The sequence below is a fragment of the Ruditapes philippinarum genome, unplaced genomic scaffold, assembly GCF_026571515.1.
Source record: "Ruditapes philippinarum isolate M1 unplaced genomic scaffold, ASM2657151v2 ctg11291_1_1_1_1, whole genome shotgun sequence".
In the NCBI taxonomy this organism is placed as follows: Eukaryota; Metazoa; Mollusca; class Bivalvia; order Venerida; family Veneridae; genus Ruditapes; species Ruditapes philippinarum.
In genome coordinates, this window is record NW_026854998.1 from 51,598 (window position 1) to 64,549 (window position 12,952).

The 12,952-nt window shown below is 30.7% G+C and overlaps 1 protein-coding gene across 2 annotated transcripts; it reads left to right on the forward strand.

The window, feature by feature from the left end:
• The first annotated feature begins 1,373 nt into the window (after positions 1-1,373).
• LOC132741756 (xanthine dehydrogenase-like) lies at positions 1,374-12,499 on the forward strand. Of its 2 annotated transcripts, none has more exons than XM_060730016.1 (3): positions 1,374-1,518; positions 9,187-9,244; positions 12,360-12,499. In XM_060730016.1, the coding sequence occupies exons 1-3, from the start codon at positions 1,471-1,473 to the stop codon at positions 12,485-12,487; spliced, it is 234 nt and encodes a 77-aa protein (XP_060585999.1). In that variant the 5' UTR covers positions 1,374-1,470; the 3' UTR covers positions 12,488-12,499. The 2 variants fall into 2 exon arrangements, with proteins under 2 accessions (XP_060585999.1, XP_060585998.1); XM_060730015.1 differs by lacking the exon at positions 1,374-1,518 and adding an exon at positions 7,199-7,353.
• Positions 12,500-12,952: the final 453 nt, after the last annotated feature.

The window sequence follows — 12,952 nt, forward strand, 5'->3', positions numbered from 1 at the left end:
AATCATTGATTTGGAAATGTGCAACTTGTCATTGTCAACTGGAAATATAATTTGACCCACAGAGTTTCAGTAATAAATAAAAAAATAATGGTTAAATCGTTTTGTATGCATGTTTACCTTATTTCCTCAAAAGTGGAAATGGAAATTTTCAAAACAAAGGGACGTTTATTTGGTAAACTGAATCCGAACCGCAATACGGACTTTACCGAGAATATAACTGTAGCGCCACCTGTTAGCATAATTTGGGTGTCACATATTATTACACCATATGTCGCGTCGTATTATGCTTGCTGCATTCGGCTTTCGACTATGCGTCATTCTACCTGATGACATTCGTCATTCAAACTGAGTAAATAGACTCAAATACAAACAGTTGCAGGTTAAGCTATTGAATTCATATACCAATCAACAAATGAGTAATAATTGACCGTTTAATAACGATATCAACATACTATTAAGCAAGACGCACAAAACAGAAAGCAAAACGAGCATGTAAGAAAGCAACATGTAAAAGTCAGAATGCATGATGTACAAGTCAGAATGCAAAATGTACAAAGCAAAATGCAAGATGTACACGTCAGAATGCAAGATGTACACGTTAGAAAGCACGATGTTACGTAAGAAAGCAAGATGTAATTTTTGCGTTAATACCCTTCCATATAGAATTGTCAATAAATTCACAATCACAAATTACGCGGATGAATATGATTTTAATCAATAAACATGCTATTTTAGCGATGTCGATTACCGAATACTTTAGAGCGTATTACACAAATAAATCTGACTGTCGAGTATTGGAACATATACCTCTTTGACTGTTTTTTTTAGTGTCTTTGTTAAGGAAGTAGCCAAGATATGCAAGGATTAAGTGTGACTGTCATAAAAAATGAACATAAATGATTTTTAATGCAACTCTAGTCTTGCAAAATTCTGTATATATCAAACTCTGGTGCCCTGCAAAATGAATTATAGTACATAACTATAAACGTATACAGGAAAATACATACATATATACAGTACGATTTAGATTGAAAAGATAAGAAAATACCACAGCGCTTGCAGCCCTTTGATTATTTTAAACTGACGCCTATATTATTTGCTAACGCTTATTTGTTTTAATTGACAAACTGAAAAAGGACACTAAATCAATACACTGATTAAATACCTAAATTGACATATCTGGTTTAGATAAATATTATATAATTATTTTAGGTTATAAAACAGAAATGCCGTTTCTAAAATAGAACCTTAAATAGAACATCAAGTAGATCACATAGTGTGGACCTTATCTGCATCGTTGGTGTTATAGTTATACAAACTACTTTGAATATTCAATCTGTGAGGTTGAAATATATATTATTTCGTTGCTAGGTAAGCTCTACAGACTAGATAATAAACAGTGACTAAAGAAATTTGATACGGAGTATAAAACGGATATTACTTGCACTAACATATATTTAAAGTTCAACTATGTCACGTTCTGGAACCTGCCTTACGTTTTTCGTGAATGGAAAGAAGGTATTATTTTGTCAGAATCAAGCTTTGCATAATAATATTTGCATTACCTTTGTGATTAATACATTTAGTACAACGAGTGTCGCAATCAGCAGTTTTATTGCAACACTGTTTTCAATTTCAAAAGAAAGAAAAAAGAAATAAGTTACAAAAAAAAAAATCATTTTGATAACAATTCGTATGTTATGAAATTTTCTCGGTGCATTTCCTTTAAATTTCTAATATTAATATTGTACTCGAAGAAAAACATCTTCTTTGAGTGTGTACTTATGATTCAGCCTTACCTAAACAAACTACATGTATCAAAAAGTGGACTTTTATCAATTAATTTTTTTAGTGTCTTCTTTAAATTTATTCAAAAGTTGTTTGTGTCGTTCGGTATGAATAATTAGACATTTTAAACAATCGGTCAGTCGAACCATCTGAATGCGGAAACAATGATTTACTTTTTACTTTACTTGCAAAAATACGGTAACGTATACTGACCCCCATTACATTTATCAAAATGAAGACAATATCTGTAATTTCAAGTAAGTTATATAATTAAACTTATATAAAATGACTAAGTCTATCAGATATTTATAGAATTCATATATAACGCCCACGTAAAAGGAAAATTATCTTTCTTGAAACGGTAAAAGCCCGGCCTTTTATGAATTGATTTTCATTTGTGCTAATGTAAGTAAAATTCCACATCGTTTTATTTAAAAATTTGTGAAATACAATCATTGGATATACTATAATATAGATTGAATAAATATTTAATAAAGTATTACCGGTTAAAAAGATACATGTCTCCAAATATAATTACCAACGTTCACTATCTAATTATCTGCACCCAAATGTAACGCATGCAAAAATGTTGAAGTTATATAGATCTAATTGTATAATTGAATGTTTACCAAAATATCCCTTACAATATCATGGTGTCTGTATCACGTGATTTTTTTGTGATTTGCGAGATAAAAACGGTTTAGGATTGTTTTGCCATAGCTTTTTTAAAATAAAATATTCAATGCATGTGTTTATCACTAGGATGAGCGCGCTCTTCACTTAATTCCATAAAAATGAAATATTCAAAAATAAAATAAAAATTTGATCGTAAGTTCACTAACATGAACCACAAAAGTCACGTGGTATTGTCACCGGAAATATATGTTCAGATGTCCTTCATGTGCCAATTTGTATTTTACTCAATATATCGGTAGACAATTGAGCACCGTCTTAGCACTGTTAGTTGTGTTTCTGTTTAGCTAGAAATATATAATAAACAGAACTTTAAAGAATACACATGATAAGAATAGTATGAATGGCTGTTTCCAAAATGTCTTTTCAAAGATAACCACACTTCCATTTACTTGTGTCTATAAGCATAATACTTATAATCATAACTATCTTATATTCATATTAAGGTTATTATATACTATTGCGTACAATACTGAATTCTATTGGACATGTACACGGCTGTCAGATCTATATTGGACGAGGATTTAACCGCGTATGATGTAGATTTTGTAACTGTCCAATAGAATAAGTGTTGTTGTCAACAATGTATAATGACCTCTACATTTTGTTTTTTTTATAATGGAACTTTGTTACTTCATTGACATCTCTCAGTTGGCCTTCATATGAAAAAAAGAAAGAATAGTATATTTTAGTGTCAATTGTAATTTCTTTACAAATTATGTCCAGACGTCTTTGTTACTGTGTTCTTTCAAATAATAATTAGATCCTTCCGACGGTGCCTCTTTCCTCCTTTTCAACTCATTGATTTATTTTTGACATGGCACATTTCTCAATTTAAATATCATTTCGTCATTAAAATTAATTATAGTAATGGCGAGGCTTTAAAATAACTTTTGGTTGAGTAGTGTTTGCGTAGCTACGCACACCGAAGTTCAAAAATATCATGTACAGTGTATGTATGTATTCTATGCATATTGAACGATTATTACACGCGCTTGTGAAAATATTTCAGTTTTTCTCAAAAGGTTACAAATGAAATTCCAGCGTTTGCACCTTGTGATCTAACAATTTCATTCACAATTGGTATTATTAACTTCCAATAAATCCATAGTACTAAGGTGCATAGCTCTAGTAAGTATACTTTACACGTATATTTTAAGGTTACAGTAGCCAGTTCAGATATTTGTGTTGTTGTTGATTGTTCATCCCTGTCCAAAGATTTTCCTCTTACTTCTTTAAGCCAAATGTATGACACCGAAACATGAGGCAATTAATGGTTTATTAAATATAATATTAATATTTGTAGACAAAAAAATAAACATGACAAATTACAAAGTGCAACAAGCAGTGTGTTTGAATGACACGGATGTACCTGCTATATATCTTGGAATACCAAAAATTATGAATGAAGGTGTTATGGCAACACACAGTAAAGTATTGTCAAAAAATTGATTATCACAATTGTTAACAAGGTCTCATTATGCATAACAATTTTACCAACTGACTTTATAATCTCGCGTATCATGAGTTTAAGGATGGACAAGAATTTCTAGCCTTTGACCTCTAAGTGTGATCTTGACCTAGAACCTAGGGGTCTATGTCATGCATTTGACACACCATCTTATCATGCTTATCAATGCGCCAAGCATTTTCAGAATCCCTTGGTGATGTTACACATGTGTGCCTTTTTACAAATTTATTTCAAATCCATTGATGCATGACAAAAGTATTGGCTGGACAAGATTTCATTTATATTGAATCAAAGGTTCTAGATATTGCGCATGACACACCAACTCCTCATGCTTAACATCGATCTTTAGTTAATTCATGTTCCCCAGATTAAGTGTAACCTTGACCTTGGAGGAACAAGTATTGGTTTTACAAGTCGCATACCGTTTCAATATGACTTTGCCAATTTGTTTCGAATTTCCTTAAAACATGACATAGTTTCGGCCGGATACGATGTTCTGACTGCTGACATTTGGCCTCTAAGTGTGTTACCTTTACATTGAAGATAGGGTCTAGGTCTAGCGCATTGCATACCGTCTCATGATCAAGTTGCCAAGTTATAATAAAATCCCTTGATACATGACAGCGATAAGAGCCATACACGATTTTTCTCAATGTTGACCTTTGACCCTCTGACTTATGTGACTTATATCTTGAAGCTATGGGTCTAGGTCTTGCAAATGATAAACCATTAATCAAGTTACACAATTATGTTAAGTTATTTCAAAATCCATTCATGCATGACAGCATTACTGGATGGACAATGTTTTCGAACACGCACTCAAAGACGGACAGGGTTTAAACTACCTTACCTTGCCATTATCATGGCCGTGACATATTTATTTTTATGAACGAACACAAAATTATGCATAAAAGAATTACTGTTCTTGAAAAAGTACCTTTCTTTAATAAGATTTATTAATCTTTGAAGTTTCATATTGATAAATCAAATACTTTTCATTAGTTTTGTTCTAGATAAAAAAAACGAAAAGTTACTTTACACAACGGGTTATCGCTCAAGAGTGTTATGGTGCGCTTCTCCTTTATAAATTTATTCTAGTTGTAAAATTTCTTTGAACTTTTCGAATTATAGCCTGGACACTAGCCTGGGATTCAGGCGTTGATAATTTTTGCTTATTCATAATATACTCGCTATTTAATACTCAATCGTCATAGATAACACAACATCTCTGGTTTTGATAATGTCGATTTGCCGAGCAGAAGCACATAAAAATCGACAGACTGGTACTTAAGCTACCCGGACACAAATTGAGAATGAAAACAATGCACTGCACAGGGTGTTTACAAAGAACATAGTAATGAAAATACAACTGAAAATGATGATTATGTCTTGTTGTCTGATATTTTAATAGTGAATGTTTCCTGTGCTCTGAATGGTTGTCCGACAAAAAGGGCACAACCACAGGTTATTGCCACTGGATTTTTGTGTTTCATCACATATTTTGCAGAGGATGAGACCACGTAAAATAAAGATATTCCCCGTTCCTCTCTCCACAGATAGGATACCTTGAATTGTCAGTACTGAAGGACACCTGAAAGGAAATTCATTGAAATTAAGTTATTCAATGTATATATGACATGATTAAACTTATGTTGCTCTCCGAAAGGCAAATTTTATAAATAAAGAACAGCTTACAGGTCATTTCAAACATTTTTAGAGTATCAAAAACATATAAAGCGGAGAAATGGGAATCACTGAGCGTGTTTTTGAACCTGCTTGTTTCAAAACAGATAATCATTGCCTTATTTTTTTCTGTTTTTTTTTAATGTAGCTGACTTAATGTCAACCGAATGTACATCATTTTAGTAATAAGTGAATATTTATTTTTAGATATTGTTGTAAAGGTTTTGAAAAATCTGTTTTACAAATTTCATAAAACCTTTCCACTCTCTTCAATTTTCCTCACTACCTTACTCGCGCCGGAAGGAATTAATAATCAGCATCATCACGATGAATTATCTCTTGTGCGAAATGTTTGAAGGCTTGAAAACACACTTTTACTTGTATCAGTTTAAATAAAACTAACAAAAACGAATTATAAATATCATGTCAAATATAATTTTCCTTGAATATAGGCTGCTACTTTTCTTAACAGTTATTTACTCACAATTATTGTTTTTTTTATAAATAAGTGCCGAAAAATAGAATGATAAAATATCAACTAAATAGCAACAAATATAAAGGGGGTCAGTATACGTTTCCATACAAAACATCTAAGACAAATACGGAGTAAATACCAAAAAATCTAAAGTAATTATGCAAAAGCTTTCTTTAGCAATATGAATAATTTTTCATAATGCAAACAAAATATTGACATTGGTATGGTGGACGACATACGCATAAATTTCTACATTATGTTGTACATGTATTCCGACAGAATTAGGTCTCTCTGTACAATTATCACTTATTGCATGTGTAGTTATTAAATTACCAAGAGCCATTCTTTTACCAAATAGATGGGACTAAACATTTTTATCTTTTCGATTATTTTGTCAGAAACGACGATCCTTATATTATTTTATTTTTAATATAGTGTGTTCCTGGCTGTTATAAACATATCATTAGCAAAATTATATTGATCAATAAGAAAGTTAATTTAGATATGTCAAATTTTAAGTTTACATTGGTACTTTCTTTATGTTAGACCAGTTGGTTAGATCCATTAAAGCCGACAAAAAATTGTAAGTGATATAGCATGTTTTTGTTGTGTAAGTGCAATGTGCCGTGGTAATTTGTATTGTTCCGATGAAAAAACGTCGCTTTTATTATTAGAAAGTTAATAATTAATATCATTTTTTTATTTTTATTTTGTGTGTTTGTTAAAGTATAATGTTCTATTTTGATATATTCTTACAATGATTTTTCATTACAACACAACATGACTTATTGAATACTTGAATCCTTGTTGAAATTTATATATTAATTGTTAAGCTAAGATGACTATGATATAATATATTTATATGCTTGTTCCAAAGTTATAATTATGGATCGATTAATATAAGGGCCGATATGTCTCCCAGCATTGATCATTTTAAACTGACGCATATCTTATTTGCTTACGCTTATTTGTTTTAATTTACAAACTGAAAAAGTACACAATGTTGACCTCATCTTACATTTCATTTTGAGATTACATTAATACACTCATTTAATACCTAAATTGACATATCTGGCTTAAATATAAATATTTTATCTGCATTGACCTACATAAGCTATACAGACTAGATTATAAACAGTGACTACGGAGTATAAAACAGATATTTCTCGCACTTACATATATTTAAAGTTCAACTATGTCTCGTTCTGGAACCTGCCTTACGTTTTTCGTGAATGGAAAGAAGGTATTATTTTGTCAGAATCATGATTTGCATAATAATATTTGCATTACCTTTGTGATTAATACATTTAGTACAACGAGTGTCGCAATCAGAAGTTTTATTGCAAAACTCTTTTCAATTTCGAAAGAAAGAAAAAAGAAATAAGTTACAAAAAAAGATTCATCTTAATAACAATTCGTTTATTATGAAATTTTGTCGGTGCATTTTCAATACATTTCTAATATTAATATTGTACTAGAAGAAAAGCATCTTCTTTAGGTGTGTACTTATGATTCAGCCTTACCTAAACAAACTATATAAAAGCTGACTTTTTATCAATTCATTTTATTGTTTTGAAATTTATTCAAAAGTTGTTTGTGTCGTTCGGTATGAACAATAAGACATTTTAAACAATCGGTCGGCCGTACCATCCGAATGCGGAAACAATGATTTACTTTTGACTTATCTTGCAAAACATCTAAGACAAATACGGAGTATATACAAACAAAATCTAAAATAATGATTTAAAAGCGTTCTTTAGCAATATGAATAACTTATCATAATCCAAATAAAATATTGACATTGGTATGGTGGAAGACATACGCATAAATTTTTACATTATGTTGTATAACAAGACCTCAACTTTCAGATATCTAAAATGGGTTTAAAGTATAAGTAATAGAAAGAGCACCGAAACACGAGGCTATCTGATTTGTACTCGGGGGCGTAGCCCCCGAGTATAAATCAGATTGCCGAGTGTTTTGGTGTTCTTTCTCTTTTGTATCATAGTCAAACATGACAGCACGTTCCCTGTTGTCATAATACGAAACCCCAGAAAAAATGAACCAATAAACGAGCATTTGAATTTGATATTTCTGCCCCTTTCTCTTTCTCTGCCGTCACAATAAGTGAACCCCAGCAAAAATGAACCAATCAATGGGCATTATCTGGAGTGCGGGTAATTGATACCTGCACTCCAGTTACCGCACTGTGCATGTATATGTATACGATTTAACTCTGACACTTTTTCAACAGAAAGGTCCCCAAACTATGATACAACAATATTTACCGGTCATTATCTAAATATGTTTAACTGACTTGTTTCGACAGAATTAGGTCACTCTGTACACGTATTGCATTTGTAGTTATTATATAACCAAGAGTCGTTATTTAACAAAAAAAGGATTGGTCCAAACATTTTTATCTCTCAAGTAGGATATGCAATTTTAGACTATTTTCTTCAGGAACAACGGCCCTTATATTATGTAGTGTTTATAACATAGCGTGATCATCGCTATTATGAACATATCATTATTAGCAAAAGTATGTTGATCAACAAGAATGTTTGTTTATAATAAATAAGTTAAAATTTAGTTTTAATTGGTACTTACTTTCTTTATGTTAGACCAGTGGGTTAGATGTATCATGCCATCATTGTCTAGTATGTTGTGTTAGTGTGCTGTGCCGTGTTGTTTTGTATCGCTCCGATAAAAAACGTCGCTTTCTTATTAGAAAGTTAATATCTATTTTTATTTTGTGTGTTTGTTAAAGTATAATGTTCTTTTTTTTGATATATTCTCACAATATTTTTCAATAATAACATCAAAACATGACTTATTGAATACAATCTTGAGTCCTTGTTGAAATTTATATATTAATTGTTAAGTCAAGATGACTATGATATAACATATTCATATGCTTTTTCCAAAGTTATAATTATGAATCGATCAATAAAAGGGCCGATATGTCTCTAAGCCTTGATCTTTTTCTGTAAAGAAAGACCTTGATGTGACCCTAGGCTTAGCAAATTCTTTCGTGAAATATACTATACTTACTTTTATTTTTGTTCTTTTTTAGATTTGTGAAACAAGTCCAGATCCAAAGTGTACACTTCTGCAGTATCTCCGGCGAACACGTATGAAATATTTAATTGTATCAGGGCTTTTATAGATGAAGTTTTAAATAAATAAAGATGATATTTGCGCTTATCATTTTCATGTTATTCAGTTTTGTGACAGTATCTTTTGAACACTTTATATAAATATATACTGCAAACTGTTTTGCCCATTTTATTTTTATATACATATATCGTTACTTCCAAATTTATTCCTTTTTTATTTTTTAACGAAATATTATGACTAATCTTCGCAAGAAGTTTAATGACTCATTTTCCCCAAAAAGAAGTAGCATTGTTTGTCATTCATATATTTTTAAAAACCGGAATAATACCTAAGTCTGAAAATGTTTACTTTTAACAATTTCAACACAATAAATATAGTTCAACTTATCTGTGTCGCATTTAAACAAAACATTTAAACAAAATTATAGTAGGAGAGGTGAAAAAGGGTCAATAAGTATAGTTCAACTTATACGTGTTATCTTTAAACTTTACAGTATACATGTAAGAGATGAAATTGGTTTAAGAAAATACAGTGTTTACATAAAATTTAACGGATTATCTGTGTCAATCAAGTACAATTTTGGATCTCAACATGTTTATACGAGCCGTTGATAACACAAACTAAATGAAAGCCAATGAGTAAAAGTACTTTTGACATTTGAATGTTTTTCTTTTTTTTTCTTTACGCAAGTAAAAGGGGAACACATATTTTAGTGAACAGAAGAAATATTAAACTTTGCATAATTTAGAAAAATTGAAATAAATGTATAAAAAAGAAAGAAGAGCTTGGTTCACCATCCTACTTCTTGAGATACCTGCCTCCGAAAATGGGGTTTGCTCGTTCCCGTGCATTTTAAGGACAAGGAACCCAACACTGAAGCAAGCAACGCAATTCAATCCAAAATTCATTTTTTACATAATAACTCCTTAGCATGATTCACTATTTGCTAAAATGAAATATGACTGTAATATACTATCCATTTTTAGTTATGCGATATGATAGGTATTTTCTTCAAGTTATGCCCATTTTTGAAGAGATTCTCATTAGATTTACTCAATAAAGCATAACGAAATGTATGTCATTTGTTTGAAACTTTCCTTAGTGATTGGAAAAGTAACAAAGAATTATTTTAAATATTATCAGGTATCAGAAGGCTTGACTTTGAGTTATCTGTCGTTAAATAAATGGCCTAAAATAGAAAACAACTAAAGGCAGGTAACTTATTGATGACCAAACTTTTTCCAATTGTTTACATATCATTATTCAATTTTAACACTCAAAGTTAAAGAAAATTATGTTCACTCGCTTAAATATTTTTCTTTTAAAAGCTAAAGAAAAATTTGAAAAAAAATATTCATACCAATCAATACATTTTAGAAACAATACAATAACATTAACATATTAACAAGAAGATGCTGTTTAAAATAGGTGCTTAGAAAATGCCAAATGAGTTTGTATTTGTTATATAATGGAAACTTTTGGCGCCTGTCTCGGATAAAACTGATTCAATTTAAAACTTACCAATGTTTTTCACCGTATTTTTTGTCTGTGATTTTTTTGTTATAATAAAGAATGTTTTTTCCCATTGATATGAACATTGGCTGTCAATTTTATACATAACCCAATTTAAGCAATGTTTCACATTGTAATTCAATTTAAAGCTACATGCCTTCAATAACATATTATGTGCTATTAAGGTGATTCTGCTTTGTCGGCCATGTTTGTTTTCACCAAGTCTGTCCAAAGTGAAAGTAGGTCAAAATTCATATAACAACAAAGATTACAATGTAAAATGATGAAACACTTGAAAGTACACTTCCAGTTCTATGTTTTACAGACTATTTAAAACAGAAATACAAATGATAACAATAAGAATATTTACCTTGAATGTGCTACATTTCTGAAGACCAAAAACATTCTGTTGCAAAGTTTTATGCACATTTCATGAATGGCAAAATCCTTTTGAAAGTCTGTTTTAGTGCCTACAAAAGCTATTTTTTGCAGCAAATGCAAAAATCTTTCAAAACTTAACTCCAAATAAATCCGTATCTCATGTCCTTCTAAGCACATGGCCTCCATTATTTCTTGTAAAAAAGTAGTGCAAGAAAACAATCATCATTTATAGCCCTATGAATTACAATTAAAATGAAAACACAATCAAACTTTAAAATCTAACCTTTTTTATGTGTAACAGTGAAGTGTCTCTGTTTGTCATGTACACAAGAAATAGGTAAATGATGTTTATTTTCATGGTACTACTTTTTTACACATGTCATGGTGGCCATGTTTTTTCAAGGTCAGATAAACTACTTTCCTAAGATTTATGTTTTTTAAAGTTTTTTGTATTTTCTGCAAAAAATAGCTTTTGTAGGCACTAAAACATACTTTAAAAAGGATTTTGCCATTCATGAATTGTGCATAAAACTTTGCAACAGAATGTTTTTGGTCTTCAGAAATGTAGCACATTCAAGGTAAATTTTCTTATTGTTATCATTTTTATTTTTGTTTAAAATAGTCTTTTAAATGTAGAACTGGAAGTGAACTTGCAAATGGTTCATCATGTAACAATGTGAGCTTTGTTGTTATATGAATTTTGGCCTACTTTCACTTTGGACAGACTTTGTGAAAACAAACATGGCTGACAAAGCGGAATCACCTTAATGACTGATTTTTCAGTATTTACAACTATATTTCTACTGCGTACCTTACGCAGAGAAGGCTATTATATGCATATTTTGACCACTTTTTGGTAATTTACGTGGTTTATAAGTGCCATTGATAATGGCTGTAAATTGCTTACTTTTGGTTAAATCACAATATTACAAATTCAAATACACTTTTAAAATTTATGAAAATTAGCATCAGGCGTGCTGCTATAACAATAAAACCAAAAATTGTATATTTCAAAAGATAAAAACATATAAAAGGGACATTTTGAAATATCCCATTTAATGCTTAAGGAGGATGTATAAAAACAATAAGTGTTATTTACTGGAAAGGAACATGTTTAAATACATCAACAAGTATATATTAGAATTTAAGTAAACTATTCTGGGAGACTTCTTCAGGAAGTGACCAAAACACAGCCTTCATAAAAATATGAGACATATTTTGGTCTTGTTGTTTCAGTTTTTTTACCAGGCACAAAAGAAGGGTGTGGTCATGGAGGATGTGGATCGTGCACTGTGATGGTGTCTAGATATGATTTTACCAGCAAGCGCATTAAGTATCCTAAGATTGCCACCTGTTTCTCATAGCTGGTGAATTTGGTACACTTTTATATACACTCCAAATGTTAGAATTTGGCAATTTTCTGGTGCATGCATATCGGTTGCGTTCGGTTTGCGATATTAAATTTAAATGGATAACTCATTATTTTTGAAAAGTGCATTGTACTCATACAGCAAACACATGGTGTTTAAAATTTTTGGCAAGTTTTACAACTTGTTTATTTGGAGTAATCTTTTATTTTGACTGTATATGCAACTCGTTATTACACATATGGTGTTGTTTCAAACGTGTTACGTATCCTTATATTGCCACATGTACTCATTACATTGCGCATTTGATTTAATTTTTATAAACATTCAGCATGTTTCTTGATATCCGAGCATCTACTACGAAATTGGTGTATGTATAATTGAAACATACAACATATTATGATTATAAAAGTGCACCGTATAAACTAACAAATGATACTTACGCTTTCATGCCCTCGACAT